General features: G+C 41.8%; 1 protein-coding gene across 2 annotated transcripts in view; it reads left to right on the top strand.

Annotated features, from left to right (window-relative positions):
* The window catches only part of RNF144B (ring finger protein 144B), a 46,824-nt gene that overhangs the window by 9,164 nt on the left and 9,970 nt on the right, over positions 1-27,690 (top strand). The window contains exons 2-4 of one of the 2 annotated variants that reach the window (XM_003204719.4): positions 5,031-5,215; positions 17,426-17,530; positions 24,045-24,105. In XM_003204719.4, coding sequence (XP_003204767.1) covers positions 5,051-5,215; positions 17,426-17,530; positions 24,045-24,105 — 331 coding nt within the window. In that variant the 5' untranslated portion in view covers positions 5,031-5,050. Of the gene's footprint in view, positions 1-5,026; positions 5,216-17,425; positions 17,531-24,044; positions 24,106-27,690 lie in introns of both variants that reach the window. The other variant, XM_010708310.3, reaches the window with a different exon arrangement.

Raw genomic sequence — 27,690 nt, 5'->3', positions numbered from 1 at the left:
TGAACAGCAGCTCAAGGGCTTGTTTTTCCCTGACTTTCCAATAAAAACAAGTGAGAGAAACTGCCTTCAGTGTGTTCTCATGCAACATACAGCAAATTTACTTAGGCTGCTTGTTAAACAAGCTTATTTTAAAATAGAATTTTACATTGTCTGAAATATTAAACATCTGACTTCTCTCAGCCTCTGCTCAAAGAGTACAGATATTGAAATGTTTTTATTCTCTCTAATACTTCAACTTGGTTGCATATCATGGTATCCAAAGTGGGTTTTCCTTGTACATGCATGTAATCAAGTCATTGGCTTGCTTGCTTGTGCTAAGGCACAAATGTATTATGGGAAATCCGAATACACAAAAAATGTATTTTAAATTAGACCCAATATTCATGGATCTGATTGCTTGATTCAGACAAATCTTTGTGCAGAATCACTGAGTTCAAAAAACTACCCTAAATGCAAATTTTGAATATCACTGCCCTGAGAGAGTTGGGACAGCTAAGGAGATGCAACCAGAACTGGTCAAGATGACTGAACAACTTTGTTGAAGTTGATCCTATAAACCATAGAATCACAGAATGGCCTGGGTTGAAAAGGACCATGATGACCATCCAGTTCCAACCCCCTGCTATGTGCAGGGTCACCAACCAGCAGACCAGGCTGCCCAGAGCCACATCCAGCCTGGCCTTGAATGCCTCCAGGGATGGGGCATCCACAGCCTCCTTGGGCAACCTGTTCCAGTGCCTCACCACCCTCTGAGTGAAAAACTTCCTCCTCATATCTAACCTAAACCTCCCCTTAGTTTAAAACCATTCCCTCTAATCCTATCACTATCCACCCACATAAACATGTAACACAAACGTGTAGTTTCTGTCACCTGACTTCACATGTCCTAATTTCACACTGATCTGACTCCATTATCTCAATACTACTGTTATATTTTTGAAATCTTTTATGACAATTCTTTTTCCCCAAGGACCTGTTTCTTTCTGATGGTTTTGCACACTTACATTCTTTAGGTAGTTACTTTATTTTTAAGGCAGAAACCCTAGTTGTGGGCAACAACTGAATGCTGTGTTGAGCTGAATGTCGAAACAGATTTTTATATGGTATTGGAGACATTTTGTAATGGGTGGAGTACTTCAAAAATCTCTAGGGCATGAGAAATGCAGCGCTTGCAAATATTTCTCTAATAAAGGTTGATAAATACCTGGAACACTAAATAGGAATTTTACACAGGTGCTGTCAGTTCTGTCATTCCATTACTGAGTTTTTGTAAAGTGGGGAGGCATTATGTGCTAGGCCCACACCTGACCTTCAGCCTAACCCCAAACCTCTCTGTGATCCCACCATGTACATGCACATCCACCCTTGGGAGCTGGCTTATGGCAAACCTGGGGGCAAAGCTTGGCGTAGACAGGATGTCAGGGTTTTTACCCTGCCTCATCAACTGGGCTTGGGCACGCAGCAGCCTGAAAAACATATAAAGGACCCTTTTTGTCCTGCGAATATTTCCTGCAGCAGCTTGTTCATTTTGGTACTTTCCTTGGCTTCCTTTAAACTCAGCATTGAGCTAAAAGCATAGAGCTCTGCTAACTTCAGCAGAATTGTTTGTAAACACAAGGCTTGAAGGAGCTTCTCTAAGAACTCTTGTTGTTATTGGATACAGCGTGTGAAAAATGAAAGGGTGATTTATGGCACTGAATATAATCCATTCATTCTCCTCCAGCACCAACGCAGAAACTTTTCATGATTTTGCATGATGTTTCTAAGTGGCAGAAGTCACACCCAAACACATTTTTACAGCTAAATAGTGACTTGGTTGCAGGCACACAGATAATGTCCTAACGTTGCAGTTTAGGAGACTGCCTGGCCTGCTTGTGCTATCACTTACACAGAGTAACTTTTGTTTTTCCAGGCTGGTAATCTTGCTTTGAGGCAGCTGGGCAGACAGCCTCTGTACGACTCACAGGAACGTTACCTTACAGGGCATGCTCACAGGGAAACCTTCAACCTAAAGGTTGCAGACTGTACTCGGGGAAAATCAGTTTATTGCCAATTAAAATAGATTTGGGTGGTGAGAAACAAAACCAAAACTTAACACACCACTTTCTCCCTATCCTTCTTTTTTCCCAGGCTTGCTTTCACTCCATCCCCAAGTTCTCTGGCTCCCCCCAGAAAGTGGCACAGGGGCTGAGGGGATTTTTATCATGAGCTGTAACAGCTCTTCTCTGCACCTCCAGTTTGACCAGTTTGACTGATTTATGCTGGTGCAGAATTTAGTCTAGTATGTTCCTCTGTTTTAGTGCATCCCTGAGATGTGTTTTTCTTTGCTCCACAAGATTTCATGCAGCCTCTGTTTAGAGAGACTTTCCACTTACTTTTATTTCTGGTCATTTTAATTAATATAACATAATAGAATATATTCATATATATATTTTTATTAATATAACCACATACGGAATGCTCTTTTTCAACTTTGTCCTCAGCTGACTCCCTCTTCCTCTGCAGGACAACATTCAAGATGTTTTGTTTTCAACCTAAATTCTTTGCAACTTGTAATTACAGTAGGAATTTTAATCCACTATAAGGAGTGCTAATGGATGTATAATAAACTAATGACAGTCCATGGAACTGGGCCTAGCAAAGTAAAAGCTGTAAAAATTTGGAGGAACTGAGCTGGAACTTCAGAGCATCTCCACAGTGGATGGAAAAGTCAGTTCTGACAGTGGTGCTAAAGCTGAGGAGGTGGTTTGAGAGCTTGGGAGAGGACGATGTAAAGTGCTGGAAAAGGAGGAGTAGAGGGTGAGAACAAGAGGAAGACAAATGATTTTTCTCTCCCCATCATTTCCACCGGCTATTCTGATCGTGGAAATGAACTACCTCACCAGGCCTGGGCAGAAGCAAACTGATTAATTAGGTTGCTCGAGGAAGAGGAGCAGGTTGAGTGCATGCTCTCACTTTGCTGGACATGTTTTCAGATACTAACAGGGTAGTTTTGCCTGTGCCAGCCTGACCTGGAGAAGAGCTTATGGATGAGCTGGCATGGAGGGAGAGCAGCTGCTGGTGGCTGTGGTGCCTTCCCTGGATGCTCTGTAAGCAGGCTGCATGGTTGTGCTCATAGCTGCAGTTCTGGCTGCTTCATTTGCTGAACTGTGTTGGGGTTAATGAGGTTGTAGTGAGGTGAGCCAGGGTTGTGCTGGGGGCTGGATGCTCTGATCCTCCAGGTTTGCTTTCTGTCATTTACTGGAGATTTCTACAGGGTGCTCTGCATGTGGAGATGAGTAGCTTACCTTTATGGATGCAGTTGAGTAAACGTGTTACAGTTCTTCCAAACACTGAGATACCGTCTAACATGTAGTTCTAAATAACAGGTAGTTCTTGATCTGCCATAGTGTTTCCAGTGACTCACTGCTTCTTTTTTTTTCCTCCTGTTGCAGTAATTACAGAAGAGTGTTGCAGTTTCTGACTCAGAGGGAAGCTTCATTCCAAGGCTTCTGGCCATGCAGGAGTTCTAGCTCTGTAGCTGTATGGAGTGTGTTGTGGGGACTGCATGGTAGAGACTGCAGGTGGAGACCGAGCCGAAAATAATGCAGGCGCAACACATATCTTTAACAGTGATAGCAAGACATTAAAATGAAGATTTTCTTTGGATAGCAGACAGAAACTTGGTTGCCAGAATCTTGGCTATGACTTTTGTGTCTCTCAGACTGATTGCTTACAGGAAAGACATCCCAAGGGACACATCTGATGGCTTCTCTTCCAGGCTGGATAAGGAAACTAGGGAGTGAAAAAGTGTGCTCCACCCAGATCTATTGTGGTTGCACAGCTTTTGAAGGGAAATGGTCTTCCTGCAGACTCATAGGAACTCTGGACATGAGCCTCATGGGCAGGCATGGGAATGGGTCTCAAACGTTTGCCATATTATGGGATAGGAGCTGTGGGGCAAGGTTTCACGTGTGTTGTCTCTTCTAGCTCCGTGAGCACCAATGTTTCTCCTTCTGGAGAGAAATTAGCAGATATTGCAAGCTAGTGCACTGGGTACACATGGACCAGCTGCAGCTGGCATGACTGCTTGGGGTGCAGCAGCACAGCAGCAGTGACATGCTGCCAAATGTGACCTGACAGCCCTGCCATGGGGACACACGAGGCTGCAGGGGAGGGAAGCACAAGTGGACCACAGGGCTCAAGTCTCCTCTTTGCCTTGTGAGATGTCAGAGCTGACAGGCACACGGACACGTCTTGGTTCCCTGTTGTTTTCATGTTCACATAGCCTCCATTTGTAAGGTGACCTCCTGGATTTGATGGTGCTGCATTTTCACTTTGTACTGGTGCATTTGGCTGTGTGCAGCTGGCCACCAGGCCTCTGCTTGTCAGAAATGTGTGTGAAGGTCTTCTTGCCATCAGATAAGTGTATTCAGAGGCAAGTCTGTGGAATTCAGGCTGTGTTTCTTGGAGGTGGCAGTAAGTGCTCCTCACAAAAATACCATGCCTATGAAACAAGTTTCATTATATTTAAGCGTGATATTTCTGTGAGGAGCACCATTCCATTGGTGCTTCTCTAAGGATAGGAATTTATTCCCCAAGCTCTGGGGACATGTTTATTCTGAGCATTTCCATGTAAGCGTGCACTTAGTTTAAGGCTCACAAAACTCATTTAGATGCCTAGGAGTCCTGCAGACTTAAGTGGAAGAGCTGCACGGTCGTGGATTGAATATAAAAATACTGTCGGGTGCAATATAAGTAATGTCTAATCTATGTGATTTGTGTTTGAATTTGATGATAAGTGCCCTGACTGATATGTTGAATGCCAACAAGGCAAATCTTCTCTGAGAATGCAGTCCAATTCAGGTCTTCTGGGGTCCTGGGCTCTCAGGCACCTTCTTGGTAAAATGTCTTGAAGCACAAGACTGGCACCAAGATGACAGTACATTTAGGTGTGTAGGGGCTTTCATAAGCTGTAAGTTCTCTCTTCAATGAGAAGTAACTACATGGTCTGTGGGATGCTTCAGCTCTTGATTTCTCTTTTCAGGCAGAGAGGACAACTGATGAGAGAATGGGCTCTGCGGGGAAGCCTAGCCCTGACACCATGACAGCTGACAAGTCAGAAGCTGGAGACTTAGCTCTGGAGCCCCTGCTCACTTGCAAGCTATGTCTCTGTGAATATTCCCTGGATAAGATGACCACTCTGCAGGAATGCCGCTGCATCTTTTGTACATCGGTAAGATTTAGCAGCACCTTTAAGTTACAAGAGCAGAGTAATGGAAGATAGACAGAACTTCAAGATGAGACTGCTTATATCCTGCTAGAAGTGTTAGCTCTGCTGATAGAGGATGCGTTCCTAAAGAGCATTTGGTATTAGTCTCCCTTGCTTTGTCTAGAAGATTTCTCTGTTATTCTGCTTTTAATAACATGCAGCTCTAACAGATGTTCCTGTAGCATACAATAATAATAAATCCCAGTAGTAAAGAGGAAAAAAAGATGCATTTTAAGACTATCGGAGAACATACACCATCTATATGCAGTGTCAGTATTCATTTCTTCTGAAGCAAAAGTCATCCTATGACTGTGGTTTTGTTTCCCTGTTATTTTCTGGGTAGTCATAGGCCTTTTTTTCCTTTACGTCTTGAATGTATTTTTTTAAGGGCAATCAGAAAACCTAAACAAAAATTTATCTTGGCCTATTGAACCTTTGTCTCTGCAGTCTGTGCTGAAGAGAAATTGCCGAGGTCATGCATTGCCTATAGTTGTCAGTGAGGATTTTGCACCCTGCAAATTCAGATCAAATAAAGCTGGTGGAAGTGATAAAGGCTGAGGTTGAGTAAGCTCATAAATGCCTTGCAGATATTAGTGCTCTTCTGGTTTCTTTGTCAGCATGGGGAAATGAACCCAGTTTCTCTGGCAATAGTGACTTTGATGTACATGACTAATGAATACTTAAAGCAGGTCAGAAGTCACCATACAGAAGGTTTTGGGTTTTTTTTTAATATCTCCAGAATAAAAGCATTTATTTTTTGACAACAAATTGTGGGTAAGCCTCAAACAAGTACTTCTAAAGTTTGCACTTGATTGTTTGAACTCAGGGAAGAAAAGTGATATTATGAAGCAGGATAAAAATAATAGAATGGCTTATTTTGGAGGGGACCTTAAAAATCATCTAGCTCCAACCCCCCTGCCATGGGCAGTGTTGCCATCCACCAGATCAGGCTGCCCAGGGCCCCATCCAACCTGGCCTTGAACGTCTCAAGGGATGGGGCATTCACAGCTTCTCTGGGCAACATGTGCCAGTTCCTCACCACCCTCTGACCAGCCTCCACCTGGACATAGAGCTGCTGAGAACAACCCTTTGCCTACATCCCTCCAACCAATGTTTTAAGAGGAAATGCCTAACAGGTAGATACGAAGGAAGATAGAACTTTAAATTTAAAACTTGGAAGCGTTGATATTTATAAAGCAGTCTCGCTCTTCTCTGAGAATTTACTGACTGACTTACTAACATTAATAGCAGATGGCTCTAACCTGAGTATTAGCTGAGCAGAGTAATCCTCTGGCCCTAGGAAAGGGAGGACTGCTGAGTACTGTACCAGGCAGAGCTGAGTTCTCCACTCTTCTTAAAGGAGAAATCAGTGACAGCTGGGTAGGGCTGCTGTTCCTACCTGTCCTTTGTTGATGCCAAACCCACCACCTTGCATGTGTACCTTATACCTGGATGGTAGCATGAAGCATGTCTGCCCTGAACTTGGCTTTAGTACTACCATTACAGAGTGCAATCATGGTTGTTTTGCATCTGTGCTGACTTTGTATAAGGCTAGAGTCAGCCTTGGGTGAGTTTTGAATGCAGCTGGGTGAAGCCTTTAGACAAGCTCTCTTTATATGAGTTGGCTTAATTTGCCTTTTTGTGCTTATGCTCTGTGTCTACCCTTTGGCTGTTGTTGCCTGTTCACCTCTGTCTTTCACAGTCACTTCTCACTTGTCCTGTGATCACCTTGTCTGGCTGCGATACCAGGGACAGGTAGAAAAGGAGCATCTTTTTTGTGCTCAAGCGTTCTGTGATGAGTTGCTGCTCTCTCCTTATTTCTGCAACTGACAGTGCAAAAGATTGGACAGGGGCTGTGTCACTGCCTGCAGAGTTCTCTGTGCTTTCCTGCTGCCTTTCCTGTTGCTCACCACGTGTGCTGAGATGGAAACAAATACAAGCAAATATCAGCATATCTTTGCTCCCAGAGATTCCTGTGTGCCCACAAAGAAATGCCATGCTATGTAATGCAAGGAGATACACTGAACTTCAGTTCAGAAATGTTCCTCTAGAGATCAAGGGTTTCAAAAAGCACTGAAAGATTCTGTAGTGGTTATAAGGAGAAAGGAAGTTGTAAGGCACCTATATAGAAGCAAGATGTGTAACAGAGGAAGGCTGTTTGATACCTATAGCACAGATCTAGTTGCTAATCTGTGTCTGTATTGATGCAACAGAGACACATAGATCTTACATCCTTCAACAAAGAAGTCTCTGTAGGCTTTTAACCTGCTTGTATGCTTTTCCATCGTGAACTCAGCACTTTCTGGCTGTATGAGTTGCAGCGATAGCTTTAGGCAGCCTCCGAAGAACAGTGGCAGAAGCAACATCTCACTACAGAGGGCCTTAGTGCAATGCCAGGACTTGTGTGAAACATTGCACTGGGCACAGCCTGCAGTGGCTGCTCTGCTATGCAGTGCTGTAACTTCCCTCCCATCCATGACAAGGCTTTTAGATACCTTCTTAATGCAATGTCTGTCTTAAAGGCTGTGTGAGTGTTAACCTTGAGCTATAGAATCTAGCCCATATTCATTTTTGAGCTAGCAGTGCTACCTGTCTGCATAGCTTATTCGTATTTTTTATCACTAAGGTTAATTCTGTAGATCCATGAACAGTATTAAATTTGAAATTTAATAAAAGAGTACTTGATGTGGACGTAGGATGTTCAATTCTACTAAAATGAAGCCACTAGTTTGGTTAACTTGTTGTTATTACATATGTGTGGGCTTTTTTTTTTTCCCAAGTGCACTGGTAGTTCTCTGTCTATGATTGTTCTTTACTACAACACTTTTGATCTTGAGAGTAATTGGAAATTATTAATATATAAGCATCTGCAGGGGAGAGATTATATCTCCTTTTCATTAGACTTTGTATACAGCCAGTTTTTTCAGCTTAGATACCCTTGTAGTAAACATTATATCTTAGAGAAGCTGTGTTCTTGCCAAAGTAAGCTTTATTTAAGGAGATGTATATTTGCATTTTGGAGGAAGCTTGCTATTAAGACAGGAGCTTTTCACCTAGCCATTTTTACTCTGCTTGTTCAGAGAAGAGAAATCAGATGGCTTTGTATGATACAGTTGTTGCTTCATTTGGTAGTCCAGTCAGGTCTGAGAAGACATCAACTTTGGGTTTCTTATCATTTCATAGAATGTCTTGGGTTGGAAGGGACCTTAATAAAGATCATTCAGTTCCAACCTCTCTGCTGTGTGCAGGGTTGCTACCCACTGAATCAGGCACCAGCTCAGGCTGTCCAGGGCCCCATCCAGCCTGGCCTCGAATGTCTCCTGGATGGGGACCCACAACTTCTCTGGACACTCTATGCCAGTGCATCATCACTCTCTGAGTAAAGAATTTCCTACAAACATATAATCACAATCTTCCCTCTTCATGGTTTAAAACCATTCCCCTTTGTTCTGTCATTATGGGCTTTGTAAAACGTCAGTCTGCCTCTTGTTTATACTCGTTTCTTCTTAATATCTAACCTAAATTTCAACCCTTTCAGTTTAAAACCATTCTCTTTTGTCTTATCACTGTTTGCTCATGTGAAAAGTCGGTCTCCCTCCTGTTTGTAAGTTGCTTTCATTATTGGAAGGCTGCAATGAGTTCTCCGCAGAGCCTTCTCTTCTCCACACCGAACAAACCCAGCTCCCTCAGCCTTTCTTTGTGGCATAGATGCTCCAGCCTTCAGTCATCTTCCTGGCCCTCCTTTGGAAGGCCTCCAACAGCTCCTTGTCTTATTGTTGCAATTGGTGTGAGACTCCACTGAAATGTAAGATGAAGCACACCTTTACACACTGTGTGTTTTGGGAACAGCTATAATGTACATCGTGGCTTAGTTTCACTGTGTTTGGGCTGTGTTAATTTTGAATGAAGGACCAGTTTTTGTGGAGGGCTTAGCAGGGAAGCGACAAGTTATATTTTCTCTGCAAAACTTTTGACGTCCTTTATATTGTTCAGATAACTACCTATGCCCATTAAAGCCTTGTGGAGTGCCATGCTGCAAACACACGCTATTGTAAATTAATATACATATATAATATTTTGCAATATACATATTGCTTATGCCACGTAGTTTAATACTGTATGTCCCATTCAGAAAAGAGAGCATCTCATCTGTTCTCAGTACTGCTTGTCTTTTTATCTGTTTTACCTTATCAGTCATCCTTCTTGTGTGTTTGCAGGATACCTTTCCTGTCTGCAGCATCTTGTGCTTGCCTTGTCTTGAAGCCTTTTATTCCTTAGAAGCATCCAGCTGCACAGGTCTTTGCTCCCTTGGTCCCACCGCTCACATATCTACATAAAATGATTATTCACTCTGCCAGGCTTTGCCATCAGACTGTTATGAAATACAGAATTTTACTGCACTTCTGTCTGAATCCAAAGCAAAATAATATTTTTTTATATCCTGATTAACTTACAAAACTATACATTGCTGAATTTGGACAAGTGTCAGAAGTGCTCTCACAGTTTGGTTGCTCTTAACAGCATTGCTGTTAGGGAGAATGTGGTTTTGAAGAGGTCCGTTAACGTGTTAGCTTCCTCTGTCCTTAGTTCTCTTTGGTTTCGTCTTCCCTCTTTTTACTCTCTCTTTCTGAAAACTACAGGTTTCTTATATGAGCCAGGTGAGCAATTCCACACTGTAGCTTCACTGCTGTTTACATCAAGCAGTGGCTTATATCCATCCTGTGTGTTATTTACTGGATCAGGTTTTGAGATGCACAGAACAACATATAATAAACTCTGAAAACAAAAGATAGTTTTAGGTGTTGACAGCACATGTTCTGCAGGTCTAGCATGATTCACCATTCTTTCTCATCCAAGCAAATTCTTTGTTAGGTCTTGTATTTCTGAGAAGTGCGTGAAGTAACTGAATTACAAAATACGCAAAACAAATGCCGTGGTGATCACCTCTTTGATGTTTTGGTGCACACAATCCAGTCTAATCCAGGTTTAAACTTCCTCCAACCTTAAAAGGAAAAGTCAACATGCAGTGTTGAATAGAAGCACAGGTAACTTCTATCTTGAATATTCCACAAAGTAGGTGATCTGGCAGTGTTTGGGAAAACCCAATTTTCTGCTATGTGACAGCAAGGCCTGGGCTCAGGAAAGGTAAAAAAAAAAAAGGCTCCTTCACTGCTGTTGATAGCCTGGTGCCCTGGGCAGCTGCCTGCCTGCCTGGTGAGTCAGGGCCATGGGATTCTGCAGTCTCTTTCTGAGAGAGGAGCTGGCACGCTGCTGCCAGCTACATTTTCAAGGGGGGAAGGAAAAACCCTTCCAGAAAGAGAATTTTCACCATTGTACTTCAACAGCAGGGCACTCTTTTCTTGTGCCTTCTAGGGCAGCTGTGTGCTGCCCTACCTTCTCCTTCTTCTTCTTCAGTTGGCCTAATACTGACCTTTTGTCCTTACTGCTGCAAGCCTTAGACTGCTTTTCTAGGGAAGGACTGGTGAGCTGTAGACAAACTGATATGAAGGATCAGCATGAACAGCCAAAAGCACAGGAAGAAAAGCTTTGGAGCAGAGGAGATTGATTCAACCAAAGTCAAGGGAGAAGCAGATGACAAAGAGCATGAGATGTCTGCTAAATTATGCATATTACACAAATTCTCCAGTGAAGGACTACTTAGTAAAATTTATGAGTAAGAGAAGATGTGGATCGCCTTAATCTAGCAAACATTGGATTTTAATGTTTCTTATCTTTCTCTGTGCTAACTTTCAAGAGGGGACTTCTTGATCCCCTCTTCTTTCACTTCTTTTCCTCATCCTAGGAGACCTCTGCATGTGCTCATGGCTGCACTAGAACACTGTGTTCTCCTGTTCCTAAATAGCCCTCGTGCTGCAATGACCCACTTACTTTATATAAAACTCACCTCAGATTGTTTTTTGTTTCCACCCACAGGTAAAAGCTGCCAAATTTTGACATTTCAGATTTTTTTTTCCCAGCTTGACATTTGAAATGTTTCAGAATAGCTTTTTTTTTAAGTTATAAAAAGAAAATTCCCACGCCTGCTAATATTGGCACTGAACTCTTCGCATTTTTATCATAATTTAGATGGTTTAAGAGCTTCTTGCGTGTATTTCTGGATAGAGTATCAGAAAGGCACAAATGTACCCTTTTGGTGGATGCTACCATTCAGGAAAGTGGGCAACATGTTCCTGAAGTCAGCAGGAATGGCAGCACCATGACAATGGCCAAGAGGAGACGGGGGAGGACAGAAGAGGAAGGGAGAACCACAGTATTTAATCACAGCACTGTGTCACCAAAGTTTGTTATCTCTGTTTAACAAATGAAGAAACAGACATGAAGTAAGCATATTCTAAGTCAGTGCCTTAGAATAGCGGAGTATCTGAGCCAGTCTGTGACATAAGCCTCATGGTCACGTCTGTTTTGTAGCTGTTGGTAAGAGAGTGTTTGGTTTGAGAGAGATTTGTTTGCAAATGGTGTTCACGGCTGGTTGAGGCTTACAGTGGCGAGTTTTTCTAGTCCTGTTCTCTGGTTATTTTTTGTTTTGTGGTGTCAAAGATTACCAGGTAGCCATCCTGATTTTAATGAAGTGCTTCCACTTTGTGGAAGGCTTTGTGTAAATTTGTTTTGGACAAATTTTTGGTGTATCTGAGCCAAATCCAGCGCCATTGGCAGTAGGCTACAGCAGATCCCTCAGACAGATTTGAAAGACTTTCTTCTTTTTGCAGAATATTTTAAATAATTTTTTTTCATGTTAAAGTTTAACATAACTCATACTCTAGGAATGGTTACGAAACACTCTAGACCTGCTTCCCCCTCCCCTCATTTCCACTGTTATTGTGATGTTTAATTAAAGAAAAATACCCTTACTTACTCAGTATCAACTGCTGCATGGTGATCAGCAGCATTATCTGTAGCACTTGACAGGGAAATAGGCCAGTGGACTGTTCAGTGGAGGAGGAGCTGGTTGCAAGATCATACTCAGACAGCAGTGGTCAATGGCTAAATGTCCAGATGGCGATTAGTGATGAGTGGTGTCCCTCAGGGGTCTTACTGGGACCAATGCTCTTGAATATCTTCATCAATGACATCAGCAGGGGACTGAGTGCACTCTCAGCAAGTTTGCTGATGACACCAAGCTGTGGGGTGTAGTCAGCACGCTCGAGGGATGGGATGCCATCCAGAGAGACCTAGACAAGCTTGAGCAGTAGGCCAAGGAGAACCTCTTGAGGTTTAACAGTACCAAGTGCAGGGTCTTGCACCTGGGTCACTGCAGCCCACACTATCAGCACAAGGCAGGAGATGAAGTGATTGAGCACAGCTCTGCTGAAAAAGACTTGGAGGTTCTGGTGGATGGCAAGCAGGATATGAGCCAGCAGTGTGCCCTCACAGCCCAGGAAGCCAACTGTACCCCGGGCTGCATCAAAAGATGTGTGACCAGCAGGTCGAGGGAGGTGATCCTGCCCCTCTGCTGTACTGCTGAGGTCTCACCCTGGAATACTGTGTCTGGATGTGGAATACTCACTACAGGAGATACACAGACCTGTTGGAGTGCATCCAAAGGAGGGCCGCAAAAACGATGCAAGGGATGGAACACTGCCCCTGTGAGAACAGGCTGTGAGAGCTGGGGGTGTTCAGCCTGGAGAAGGCTCTGGGAAGACCTGAGAGCAGCCTTTCAGTATCTAAAGGGCGAGAAGGAAAGAAGGAGATAGATTCTTAAGCAGGGACTGTGGTGATAAGACAAGGGGAAATAATTTCAAACTAGAGGAGGAAGATTTAGATTTGTTATAGGGAAGAAGTTTTTTACAGTGAGGGTGGTGAGGCACTGGAACAGGTTGCCCAGAGATATGGTGGATTGGACACATTCAAGGTCAGGCTGGACCAGGCTCTGGGCAACCTAATCTGGCTATGAATGTCCGTGTTCATTGCAGGGGAGTTGGACTAGATGATTTTTAAAGATCCTTTCCAACTTAATTCAGTTTTTCTTCTTCGTGGCCATCCCTCCAACTTTCATAATGCTACCTGTTCAATTTTGCCATATCACATACACAGTTTCCTTTTATCCTTTAACATCCAAACCAATGATGCTGCATTTAGGCAGCTGGATTGCTGTGTGCAGATGGGAGAAAAGCAAGGTAATAGAATGTCTCAGGGTACTTGAAAAAGTAGTATGTAGGAATGACTGAGAACTGTCTTTTGTCTCTGGTAGAGATAATATCAGAAAATGACTTTGAATAGAAACATAACATTTTGCATTGAGAAGAATATAATGCCTTTGGCACATCATTACCTACAAATATAATACTGAAATTACACTTTCAACTCATTCTTAAGTTAAAATGTAGAACTGTTATAAAAATAAATGCATGTATGTTGCACTTACTACAATTTGATCTAAGTACTTTACAGGCCTTAACCTTCTAGATGTATATCTCATGAGAATCACTTTTTCGAAGTAGGTAAATAGACACTGACCTTATTTTATTAAATGACAAAAGGTTAATAACATCTTAATGTGAAAATCAATTTTTTCCTCGGAATGCTTAGAGAAGAAATTATTTGAAAGAGATAACATTACATATTATGAGTATCAGGCAGGAAAAAAAAAGATTTCTAGAACTATTTCCACTAAAGTTGACAGTAGTCCAGCAGGAGCAAAACTTGACTGGTGAAGTTAGATCAGCACAAAACCTTCTGTTTGGGTGCACCGATTTTTACTAGTGGAGTGGTATTACATTTGAATCAGTCGCTCTTCCTTGATTGCATCCAGACTTTGTAACGTGTCCCAGACCACAAAGGTGCTTAGTGAGCAAAATCTTAGTGAAGAGGAGCTTAAACCGATCAGGGTATAGTTGCAAGTTAACAGGAGTTAAAATTCCTTTGATTGCTGTCTACCATTTATTTGATGGAGCAAATGCAATGGAGCCAGATCTCAGATTTCATCTGTAGGCAGCAGGCTGTAAACCTGTTTTGCAAGAGACCTCAGTGGGTTTTTAATCCTGTTGCTTTGACCATTGTGCCTTGACTACATGAGGCGTTTGTGGAAACCTCACTTGGTAGTGGGAAGCCTGCTGAAGGAGACTTGGTTGGGCCACAAAGAGCATAGCTCTCCATGTCAAAAATTCTCACCAAAAGCCACAGATTCTCAACCACTGACTGCTCTCTATGCTTGTACATCATTACAATTGGTGAGAGTGTAAGCCCAAGGGTGTTAAGACCTCTTTGAAAGGGTAGATAACAGCAGGACAAAGGGAAATGGTTTTAAGTTGAGGGAGGGGAGATTTAGGTTGGATGTCAGGGGGAAGTTCTTTACAGAGAGAGTGGTGAGGTGCTGGAACGGCTGCCCAGAGAGGTTGTGGATGCCCCGTCCCTGGAGGTGTTCACGGCCAGACTGGATGGGGCCCTGGGCAGCCTGGTCTGGTATTAAATGGCCCTGCATGTGGCAGGGGGGTTGGAGATTCATGGTCCCTGAGGTTCCCTTCCAACCTGGGCCATTCTGTGATTCTAAATCCTTGAGGTGATTTCTTGGATGTCAAGATGAAGATCCTTTTAAGGAACTCTGGTATCACAGAGTACCTTCATCCTACCTGCATTCTGTAGAGCAATTAAATAGCATATGTAATATGTACATTTTGTAGACAAAAAGTATGAAAAAATAGTCTTATCATTTTGCATCTATGTAATGAATTCTTCATAGTGTAGGAGAATGCACTGCTGAGAAAATGAATCCTGGTTCTTTGTATAAACTGTGAATCCTCTTTTCATCACATATACAATTGGTATGTCAATTCAGTTGCTCTGTTTGCCATTTTTCAACTAAGTAGCTAAATTACTAGATGGACTGTAAATAAAGTAAAACCTCTCTAAAAAACATTCTTGCTGTTAATGTGGAAATGTATTTTAAAATTCTAGTTATTTTCTACTGTCTGATCTTTGTTTTTGTTTTTTCTGCTAAAAATGAAAGAGGGAACAGGAAGTTCAAATCTTCACATACAGATTTAGGTAAAAAGCATAATCCTTCAGTGCTAAATGTTAAAACCTTCCTATAAGTCCTTCCCTCATCTTTTTGAATTGCTTCCAGAATACATTCTCCAAGCTCAGAAAATTGAGGCGAAAGATATAATAGCTATAGAACTATTTAAGATGGAGGTTTGGGGTGAAACATTTGAAGTTCCATGGCACTGCACAGATCCGTTATGAAATCTATCCAAATCACCCTCTTTTAGCACAGCACCCTCTAAAAGTATTGCAAGAAGGCTTAACTTGTTATCCTCACCTACAGTTTGTTATCCTCACCTGCAGTCAAGTGGTGAGTGAGAGAAGGAGAATCCCCATGCATTAACAGTCCCCAGAAACCACCTTTCTCCTGGCTTGGTGTCCCTAGTGGCTCAGATAGAGGACATAGAAGCTGAATTCAAACCCCATGCTGTTGTTGGAAGTTCCTTAAGCACTTCCTGCCCATGATGGCAGGAGAGGTTAAATGTCAGTGCGCTGAGCTTCTGTCCTGGAAGTCTAAATTAAGAACAAGGCTCTGGGCTGCTGCTAGGCCTGCAGGAACTTCTCAGCCTTTGTCTGTGCTCTCTACCCGGCTGACCTGAGCTGCCCCCAAAATACAAATCCACTGCACCGTGCTGTCAAAACAAATTACTCAATATCAGGCAGCACCACAGAGGAGACAGAAGGCAGAATCTCAGTGAAAGTGAAAGGCTTTTGTTTGCTTGCTAAGGAACTAAGGCAGACTAAATGCTTTGACAAGAGGGGAACTTTTCCCCTTCCCCAAATGTTGCCATAGGACTTGATGCAGAAGGTAATCGAGTCTCCTATGAGGAGAGAGAGTGAGACATGATGAGCCCAGGTACCTGAAGAGCCCTGTTCCTAAGGTTGGCAGATCTTAAGAACCTTACACTTCGATGTATTTCTTAAAAATGGTCAGGTATTTAATTAGGAAAGCCCAGATTAGAAGCCCTAATGACCCATTAGGTTAGAAGCATCCAGTGCTGCTCCTCAGTGGACAGGAGCAGGGAGGGAGAAAAGGAGCGAACAGCAACAGAGGGAAGAAGCCAGCAGGGCTGATGAGGAGGACAGGATTACCATGTGAGCATGTAATAGATCTGTGGAGAACAAAGCTTCCTTAGACCTACACTCACAAAACAAGTTGGTTTTCATTTACAATAAACCATGCAAGCTGATACCAAAATATGCCAAAAATCCACATTTTCTAATTTTGTTAGCAGTGATTTGCAATTTACTGCGTGCTCTTTGATTTTGTTCAAGGAGGTGGTTGTTCTGTTTTATTTAGAAGCGAGTTCACTTACTTGCCTGTGTACTTTGGAGATAAAATTAGAGCACTGTGCGTCAGTCCATTGCCCCAGTTTTGTTTCATGACTTCACTGAAGGTGGTCTAATATGCGTTAAATAGGCAAAATAGTTGTGGAGCCTGAAGGTCCAAATTACATGTATTTGAAACTGGCATGCCAAATAAAAGGTGGGGAAGCAGACGTTGGAGTGGAGAAGTCTGCCATTTTTGTGTCATCGAACAGTTTGAAACGTTCCTAAGAAGGTATCTGTGCTGAAAACAGAGCTCCTTCTGAACAGACCAGAGGCTGATGATAAATCATAGTAAATCATGGAAGTTACCTGATCTCAGTGGAGCCTTGAGAGGGAGAAGGGAACTGATAACTGCACATCTTGTCAGGCAGATTATAACCTCCTGTAACCTTCTAAGCCTCCCTTTTTTATGGAGCTGAGAACAGTAGCCTCTTTCTTGTAAATGAGGTTTCTACAATGGAGACTGCTGACTGAGAGTCTGAATTAAGAATGCAGGAGGAAAGACAAAAGGATGAAGCCTGTTTAATTAGTATGAAAGATCCCTCTGCATAATCTACCAAACTCGATTGAGCAGAGTGTAGGAGTTAGTGCTGAAGGGTCTGACTTGCTGATTTGGATAAACGCAATGCTCAGCAGATGAAGTCACACGTAATTAATTGTTCTGTGTTGCATTCCTTCCAATGTAATGACTTGTAGCATTCACGCTTATAATAATTGATGTTTTCTGTGTGCTGGAGCTTCAGGACAGCCAATTAAGGCAGTGAAAGTGGTAGTTGTGTAGAAGTTCTAGCATTGCTATGCTACCAACATATGGGCTCTAAGTTCTTTTTCTTTCGTTATTTCTAGTGCCTGAAACAGTACATGCAGCTGGCCATTCAAGAAGGTTGTGGTTCTCCTATCACTTGTCCAGACATGCTCTGTGTGAACCATGGGACCCTACAAGAAGCCGAGGTATTAACATTTCTTTCTCCTTTTTTAAGCATAAAAACCCCAAAGTTCTTTTCTTCATCTACATAATAAATATGATCATGTACTCTTTCCTCCCTTTAATTACCTTTAATGAGCTTTTGGCAAGAAGCCTGACTGACAAGAACTACTAGAAACAAACAGATGTTTTTCAAGGGTTTTGCTCCTTTTTCCGTCTGTGCCTTGAGGAGAGGCTTAATTGGCATCCAGACAACCTCTGAATTATCCATGCAGGTGACTTAACCAGAATACCTTGTATCCTAGAATTGCTGAGCCTCCATTAGTGCTGTCAGTTAAATTAGATTTGATATGACTACAGACACTACAATTCCAGCACCTCTTTAAACCCAAGAGCAACAACACAAACTGATTATACACAAAGCCAGAACGTTTTCTTCTGTGTTTATATTGAGCTGCAGCAACCAATTTGTGGCCCAATATAAATACGTGGGACGGTAAAACTGCATTGAAAGAAAGGTGTCTGCACAGCACCGGGTGGAGACTTTTCTGTGTCTTTTGTGTCTGCTGTACTCTTGTTTCCCAGGGCAGAGAAGGTAGAAATTGAGAGCTCAGAAGCTAAATGAGGTTTGGGCACAGCTGTTTGCACATCTGGCACACGCACAATCCCCCGAGTGACATGAAGCTTCAGTTTGGAAGTTGGAGGCAGAAAAGTGGAGGGAAAATGTAGCTTTAGACCTTGCACTCCTTGGGGCAAAGGGATTCAAGGGGCTGTAAATGGCCCCTAGAAGGCTTCCTAATGGCCTCCCAGCAGCACTCAAACAGCCTTCTGGCTCACTTAGAGTTAGTGTGGAGTTTCTGAATTGGGCTTAGTGCCAAGCCTGTAACATGGGGAGGAGCTGCTGACTGTGTGTCTGGAACCACACATGCCAGCTACTCTGCTCATCTAGAAAGCAGTATAAAACTGTGGGTAAATCTGATGCTGCCCTGCAGCTATTCTTGCTTGCTCTGTGAGCCAGGTAAACCCCTGCTGTGTAGAGGCATACAAGCAGAAAAGAAAGACTAAAGTCTTTTGGCTTGTTTGGTGCATTCTCTCTGCAGTTGTGAACAGGAACAAAATCAAGGAGAATCAGGCCTCCATCTCGGAACTAAAGGAAGGCAGCTTATTATCTTCTGCATTCCTTTAAGATCTGTTTGTACAGGTGGCATAATTGTGCTAGAGATGTATAATTCTGTTCAAATGCAATCAGTGATAGCACGGTTCCTTGATAAATTTGACCTGTGGTCTTTTCTTTCAAAATTTTTTTGCTGTGCAGTAAAAGCTGCAAGATCAGATCATAGTAGCTAGGCTATTTCTCACAAATATTTGAGATGTGATTATTTTCTGATGGGAATGTGATATTAAGTAGCAAACTTAATTCCATTAACTATGGGATGAGATTTTCCTTTGGCCAAACCCAGCTATTGTGGAAAGAAATCAGCTGTTGCCATTCCTCCTTTTTTTTTTCTTTCTTTCTTTTTTCAGTAAATGCAGAAAGGATATAGCAATGTCATTCCTACCTATTGCACCAGACTGAAGGCAACCAATGTTTATTGAAAATGCTGCTTTTAAAGAAAATAACAAATGCTAGGAAGAATTCTGCACTGATAAACTAGGGCTATGATGCTATAGGAATTATAAGAATATATTTCCCATTATTAAGCAGAAGGGCACTCAGGGTATGTATTAATGGACCATTAGCTTAATCCTTGAGTGCTTTCTGGGACTAAAGTAGAATGACCAAACTACCCAAGACATGTTTTAGTGTCTGGTGGATGAATTAATATTCTAACACTCCCTCTTGCCAATGCTCTTGAAACACAAACCCTTTGCTTGAAAAGCAAACAAGCCCCCAATCTAGTTAAAGCAAACTGTTTATGTATGAGGACTTCTGCAAAAGTCAAGCTTCCTATTTTATTATGTTGGCACATGACATCAGAGGTGAATGTTGGTGGTATGGCAATAGAGGTTGAACCTTCCCACAAATATTCTGATGCATTTCGCTGTCTTATGTGAGATAACTGCAGAGGGGCATCTGGCAAAATGGCATCTGAGATGGAAGTGCATCCAAAGCAAAGGTGTGTCATTTCCCTCATGTGGAAAGAGCAGCACCTACAGACATTTATTGAAGCTTGATGAATGTTTCTGGAGACTGAATTGTGGGTACAAGCACAGTGAGGCAGTAGTGATCTTGTTCATGACTGGTGAAAACGCATAGCTAACAGTGGTGACTATGTTGGAAAAGAGTGCTTTGTAGCTGAATTTGCTCTATCAAATACTGTTACTGTGCTCTTTGTAGCACAGTTGGAGTTTCCATGGAAATAAATAAAAGGCATTATTTTTGGAGTGACCTACATATTTTACTCAATACTTTAATAAAGGACACCTTAGAAACCAATAAAGCGAGAAGAATTGAAATAATAGATAAATAAAATGAATAATCTGCATGATCAGACTGCAAATTACGCATGAGCATTCCGCGTTCTTTTCTGTAAAGACTGTTCCATGTGAAAATGGAACAGCCTTTAAAAGCTGTTATTTAAACAAATCCTTACTCAGATGGTGCAGAATATCTTCAAGTGTGGCTATTGTTTGGCACAGAAGTGCAGAATACAGTCACACTCCGAAACTTCAGGCCTGAAGGTATCAGCCTCCTCGTCTCCAGAAGGTCTGGATGTTTGGTCTCTGGCAGGTAAATGTTCCTCAGCAGGACAATGCCATGAGAAAAGACACAACCCTGGCCACCACTTTCTCAGCTGTCCAGTAGCGTATGCTTTGAAGCCACTTACATTTGTGCATTTCAAAGTTTCTCTTTTGGTAAATGTTAGTGTATGGAAGTAGGCGTGATAGCTTCTTCTGAAATTGTTGTAGCTGTTGCCTCTACTAGCAGGTGCTGCTACAGGGTAAGGAAAAAATAGACTATCCTTTTAACAGACATGTTGTTAAATTGGTTCCATACTTTGAGCTAAACTGTGTCTAATTATGTTAGTCAACACAGCTGTCTTGTTTGTTTTTCGAATGCCTTTTGCCCTATCCTGCATAAAGGAGATAAGGTGAACTTAAGCATAATTTTAAGTGAAGAAAAGCCTTTCCATTGATATCAATGGGCTGAGTCCTCTTCACTAAGAAAGCTGAACAATTTGTAATAAAGCTTATAAGCAACTTATAATATGTAGTAGTTATGGAAGATTATTTACTACTTTCTGTCAAGGTCTTTATTCAAGGGGTGTAGTGTTTCTTTAGTGTTTTCCGTCTACCTACTTAAATACCTTCACTGTGAATTAAGTATGTTTTGTCTTCTGAGCAAAATTCTTCCATCTCTGTTGTTCAGTACTAAATTATTTGAGCCTTTTGACTGCTCTGGACTTGATTCTGACACACGTGCTTCTTGTGTTGCTTTTGACAGGTGAGGGCAAAAACTCTGGGTAACATTTTAAATGTGTAATACAATTTCTTCCCATATTTGTCATGAAGAAATGAGCAAGTCTGAAGAACCAGAACGTGACTTTGTAAAACAGCTAAATACTTCATCAGTGTTTGGGCAGTAAACTACTCATTTGCAGAATACGAAACGCTGGGAGTTAAGGCTCAGCTTTTGGTGAACGAGAGCATTGTGTCTCTGGATCTCAGAAGAAAACGGCTCAGGTTTTTTATTCTTAAAAAACTTAAGTCATTTGAACTAGAAAATTGTACCTTTAGGTACTTTAAAAATATGTTTTCTGAACCCCCTGATTTGTTTTGTGTTTATAATAACAAAATCTAGCTGAAACTGGTATGTTCCCTGCCAGTTTTTTCTTCTGACAAACAGTGCATTCAAATAGAAGGAACTGTTCCATGGGAGTGCTTGAAATCAAGTCTAATCTTAGATCGTATCTTGACCTGTTACATTAAGGCAGCAGCTGCTTGTAGTATAGCTTGTTTTAAAGTAGAAATAAATGGGTGTTGATGGTGGGAAGGCAATGGTTTTGGCACCAGACGCTTTCAAATAACTGGTTACACAAAAAAAGAAAGTTTAAAAGCAATCTTGTTGGACAAGATGTTTGTCCTTTTGCACTCTAAAAAGTACAATAAATGAAACTGCTTTGGATTTGATCCCAGAAGTAGGAGGTGGAAGGAGCATCTGATGCTGCAGTCCTCTTCAACTGTGCACACCTCTTCCATCTAGAATACCCGTTTCTCTTGGGAATTCACTCAGTTGATTTAATTAGAACAGTTAATATCCCTAATCTAAAGGAAGGGTAATTTATCACAATTTGAAATGGTTTTACTTGGTACAAATGCAATCACCAGTGTAAGCTCTGAATCAGGTCTTGAGTGCATTCAACAGCTTCCAATGTATTACTCACTGGGATAATTTCTAGTGGATTGTGCTTTGCTGTTTCTGATGCCTGTACTGTTTTGCAGCTCATAGGGCTGATGCCAGTGACCCATGTGTATGAAATCTAATTGGATTAATATTGTGCAGCAGGCAGTTGGGTTTTGCTCTTGCCTCATGAGCTCAGTGAGGAGAATAGTACCTTTGCAGTTAGTACAATTTCTGTTTCTTGTCCCTCCGTCTGTGTGAATACCTGGTCTGCACCAGTGCTAATCTGGCGGAGGGTTGTCAGCACTTTGCAAAGAGATACAGAAATGGGATAGTGACCCCAATCTTAGAATTTTTTACTGTTGTATTCCATTCACAGCTGAGCAAAAATGCCATCGAGTGTCAGTTTAAAATACTGGTTTTATTTTTAATTTGAAAATTGGCTTGCATTTTGCAAGAGGTGATTGAAATGGTAAAATGAGGAGGAAGGTGAGAAAATGTTGACCTATCTTTTTCAGGGTCAAAATTAAAATTGTTGTGTTATTTACTTATATCAATCCAAGAGAAATAAATGAGAGAGTCATATTGTATGTATGTATCATTAAATGAGCTCCTTGATGGAGAAAATAAATTAATATTTCACCATTAAGCTATTGAATATGGTAGCTGATAAAGAAAGGAGTGAGCGTAATTTCTAGCAATGAGATTGAACCTCCATACGATCTCCCTGCAAACCACAGCCCAGCTTAGATCTGTTTTGCAGTCTTAGCAAAATTAGATGCTGCCTCTGTGAGTGCAACTTCAGCAGAGATGGGCAGTGCAGCCCTTTGCAAGCGGCTCTTGGTGCTGCTGGTTCAGGATCTTTCCTTGCTGTGCGTCTGCTAGCGTGGAAAAGGGAGAAGCACTTGTCCTGATGAACTCTCCTCTTGTGGCATTATCAAGGCTTGACTCATATGGGTGTGAAAGGAAGTAAGATCTTTAAAGTTCTATTTATTGCCTCCTCGCATATCCTTTGAAAGCCTGAGAATAGACGCAGGGAATTCTGTTTACCGCTGTGATAACCAGCGTTCAAAAGCAGGGAACTTGTTCTGCCTTGGCTCTTGCTTATAGGACTGCCCAAGTTACAGCCTGCCCTTGTGTAAAAGGAACTCAGTTCCAGTGCTTTCCTTTTCCTTCCTTTGCTCTTTTGTCTTGCACAGTAATAGCACCTCTCGTTATTGTACCGTACTGGGCAGTCTTTTGGGATACTCGGCAAGGGTCCAACTGGAGCCTGTAGTGGTAGTGAGCCTTCCAAGTTTTCCTTTTTACCATGGATGTTCTTATTTCAGGTGGGAGCTGCCATTCCTCATGAGAACTGTCAGTATTCTGATGCTCTGACAAGAGAATTTTATCTGTTGCTTACAAAGTATAGAAAAACAAGAAAACTTATTTCAACTCCTGCCATTCTGCTAAGTCTCACATCAAGATCTTTTCAGAAGAAGAGTCCTAGCCTCTCATTTTCTTCATAGGTTTTTATTCCAACTTTAACTTAGCTTTAGAAAAAGATTGTTGTAAAACCTGTCATGTAGCAATGAATAATTGATTAATTTCTTAGTCTGGAAGAGGAGATGTCTTGATGCACTCACATTCTTTCAGCACTCTGCCACCTGCTGTGTGGGCAGTTTGCTTCTGCTCAAGCTCCTTATCTGTTGAAGGCAGTGTTTGAGGCAGGGCAGGGGAGGGGGTGTTTGGATGGACTCCTGGGTAGGGCTGAGACTGTTTCTGAGTCTGGTCTGACCCCTGCCATAAAGACTAGGAGACATGCATGAGCAGCCATTCGTTTGGACTGTGTTCTTGTCCATGAACAACGGTTTTCGATTTCCAAGGCTGGCTAATTGTCACCTTCAGATACATTAAACAAACACGAAATAAAACTTTATAGTAAATATAGAATCCATCCACAAAGAAGGCTTTCCTGTGCCTGGTTAGAGGGACATGGGTGAACTGCTGGGCTACAGGGCCAAAGTAGGAGAGATCAAGAACTCCTTTACTCTTTGGAGAAGAAAATCTAGGTACAGATGAGTGTGGTGGTAAAAAGCAAGAAGTAAAAGAAGGTGAATTTGAGAGCTGGGTCAGGAGGGCAGAGAAGTAGAAGAGGATGTTTATTTTTCTCAAGTCTCTAATTGTTTCTAATTCTTTCTCTTTGTTTCTCATTTCAGATTGCCTATTTGGTACCAGTTGAGCAGTTTCAGCTATTCAAGAGGCTGAAATTTGAACGTGGTATGAAACTTTTTGGATTCTGCTACCTGGGTTTTTAAAATATCAGTGGAAGCGGCAATATAGCAAACTATAAAGCACTCTGCCTTAAGACAAAGCCCTCTGGGTAAATTAAGGAAGAGGTGGAGAAAATATCATTATTTTGAAATTGTTTAACTGTAATCATAAAGTCCACAGACCAATTAGAAATGATTTTGGTAAAACAAAATCAACAGTGGCACTTTATTGAAATATCATCCTTTTACCCAGACTTGTGGGCAACACTCACAGATTGTGTGCCTGAAACACTGTCACCCTTCATGCAATATGTTCAGCCTGGGTCCTTGAGGCAGAGGTTGTACAGGGAGAGAGTTAGACAAGGTGCCAGAGACTGATGCTCTGATGCAGAGCACACATGATCCTTTACTAGGGGATCTTCCAGTTTGAGGATCTTCAAAACTGTGAGAGATGGACCCTGTTGTCTGATAGAACATCTGCAAACACCCCTAGAAGAGAATTTTTTCTCACGGAGAAGCCTTGTGTGTACTCCTCTAGTATTTTTAAATTTTTCCTGATGGACCATCGGTCCCCTCATTTCTGAGTAACAGCATATTAATAACACAGTTTGAAATTGAAGGTCAGAGGTATGCCAGCGGTCAGCATTCTGATTCAGGAGGCAGGTCCTAGCCAAGGCTGAAAAAGATGCTTGCCAGTCAGAAAGATGAAGTCCCACAATGATTTTAAAGACTGACTCCAACTGGAAAGCCCCACTTAGAAGTTGCAGTATTTTTCTAAGTACTCACACCATGGTAGCTTGCAGAGTAGCAAGCAAGTATCTGGGATTGGTCTGCCCTGACTCTGCTTGTCTTTCCTCTAAAGACTGTATTTTTATTTTCCTATATATGCATGCTTAGATGCAGATGAATTGGGAATATCCATGAAATTGCAGAGTTTTACATTAATGTACATTAATGCACTTTAAAAGATGGTCAAATAGAAGAATGTGTGGGTTTTTACTGAATCTCATCTTGCCTGAAGTTCAGTGAGATGAGCATGAAGCACAAAACCAGCAAAACGAGTACACCTAAATGTACCCCAGAGTTCATGGGCAGATGCAGATTGTAGCTGTGGTTTGAACATACTTAGGATGAATATTTTAAAAAAAACCCCAAGAGCAGCTTTCATTTTTAATTCTATCTCAAATTCTACCTTCTTCTCTTTTACTCTTAATTCGTTAGGAAGTTCCACCTGTTCATAAGCAAAGCACTCACTTGCCTACAGACCTGAACAGAAAAATTCAGAGCTTGTTACATCATCATATTAAAGAAAGAGAAGCATTCTTGAAATGCATTTATCTGTTTTATATTAAATCTTATGTGTTAAGAGACTGAAGACTGTGAAACTAAGGATTTCCTGGTATCTCTTCCTCTGCGACCAGACAAAGCTGAACTCATGATCTTTTGTCCAATTCCCTGTTACATCTTGTTTTTGTTTCTTTTTTTTTCGCCTCCCACTCATAGAAACCTGAAACTTGCCAATTTTTTAAATCCTCCTTTCCTTTTCTTTCTTGCCTAAGTCTTACAAATCTCCTCTACACCTCTGTTTCCTCTCTTCATGATATTTCTAAGATCTGTCCTTTCTCCTGTGTGATGAGTAAAACTCATCAGCAGGTTTAAACTGAGGATTTGGCCTTGTGTGTTCTTAGCAATGAAGCCAACTTACTGATAACTTAAACTGTAACCTACTCATCAGCATTAATGCCACCCCAGCAAAGTCCTTTTGTACATCCCAGGTTTAGCACTGCCCCTAGGACTGGCCTTTCTAGAGTTATCAGTTGAGTCTGGCTGATTTGCTTCTGCCTGCTTGAAGCTGTCTTCTCAGACTTGACCCCAGCTCAACAATGCTGGCCTGATGATCTTTTTCTGAATCTAGCAATAAGCATTGCTGATGGCACTACTGGCACTGATTTCTGACTCTGGGACTCCTGACAGATGAGATCTGATCTGTGGCTTGTGTTTTCATCAGCGTTTGTACAACCTACCCATTTTCAAATCTCATGATATGCAAAAGCTGGGTCACTGCTGCCTAGCCCTAATCTCTCATGGTCTCCTAACAGCCACAACCACTAAGTACCTTTGTGAGCCATTTTGACACCAGGCCTAAGGCAAACTCAGTGTGGCTCCTTGCACTGACAGCAAAAGTAGTCCCTTGATATTTGTGTTCAGCCATAAGCTTTCATGAACTTCAGTCAGGATGCAGCCAGATGGCCAGAGCTGATGTCAGCCAGAAGCCAAGCCAAGTATATCTTCAGAGGTCCATTAAATCATTGGAATTGCTTAATGACATAGAACATTTCAAAGAGCTGCAAGATGGTGTAATAGTAGCATTGCACTAATCAGCCTTTTAGGGTTTCTTAAATAAAGAGAAAATTTACATGTGAAATATTTTGAGCTCCCTTTTCTTCCTAGTTTTCAGTTCTTCTTCAGACCGGGCACTAGAAACAGCTAGTTTGAGTTAGCTAGAGTTGTTTTTTTTTTACTCTCTCTTTTTTTTTCTTTCTTTCTGAGAAGTCGGTGTGGTAAGGGATAGAAATCTAAAGCAATATGTTCTCCAGATGTTGCTCTTTAAAGTATAGTAGGCCAAATTCTGATTCTTAGAATAGGCAGGTACTACACTGTCGTTCATTAATTTTGTTCTGATCAACAAAACCCTGTATTCAAACCCTTCAAGTTCCTGTATATGGTCTCTTCTACTCTCAACTTCTGCTCTCAGCTTCTCTTGCGATAAGGGCTTTCTGTGCTCCATCTTGCTTCAGCACCCCGTTTGCTTTACTAGAAGTGTTAGAAGTAACCAAACTCTTGGTGAAGTCAGGAGAGGGGTCAGTAAAACTGCTACCTTGGACTTCTGGAGGGTGTACTTCGAAATATTCAGGACACTGGTAGGGAGGGTTCCTTGGGATTCAGTCATGAAGAGTAAAGAGCTCCAGGAAGGCTGGTCTCTAGTCAAGAAGGAAATCTTAGAGGTGCAAGAGAAGGCTGTTCCCCTATGCCATAAGATGAGCTGGTGGGGAAGAAGATCAGCGTGGATAAACAGAGAAATTTTTCTGAGGCTCCAGGAGAAAAAAAAGAGTCTACCTCCTGTGGAAAAAGGGATGGGCAGAGAGTACAAAGAAGTTGTTAGAATATGCAGGAAGTAAATTAGAAGGGAAAAAAAACCAGCTTGAATTCAACCTGCCCACTGTAGAAAAAGAGAACAGAAAACTTTTTTCCAAATATATAACAGTAAGAGGTGGGGTAAGGAGAGTCTCCATCCTTTACAGGATGCAGTGGGGAACATGACCACAAAGGATAAAGAAAAGGCTGGTGTTCTCAATGCCTTCCTTACATCTGTCTTTAAAAGTCAGCCCAGTTATCCCTGGCTTACTCTACCCCCTGACCTGGAAGTTGGGACAGGGAGCCGAATAAAGCCCCTATGATGTGGGAATACAAGAAAGACTATTCAAAGCAGCAGCTGTGAAGCAAGATAAGCAACACTGAGAACCAAAGACAAATCTAAAAGAAGAGAAAAGCAAAAGGAACAGCTTGTGACTTTGAATGGATAAGCACCTGT

The sequence above is a fragment of the Meleagris gallopavo genome, chromosome 3 (assembly GCF_000146605.3).
Source record: "Meleagris gallopavo isolate NT-WF06-2002-E0010 breed Aviagen turkey brand Nicholas breeding stock chromosome 3, Turkey_5.1, whole genome shotgun sequence".
In the NCBI taxonomy this organism is placed as follows: domain Eukaryota; kingdom Metazoa; phylum Chordata; class Aves; order Galliformes; family Phasianidae; genus Meleagris; species Meleagris gallopavo.
The sequence above is the reverse complement of the archived record's forward strand: the minus strand, read 5'-3'. Positions and strand labels throughout refer to the sequence as shown.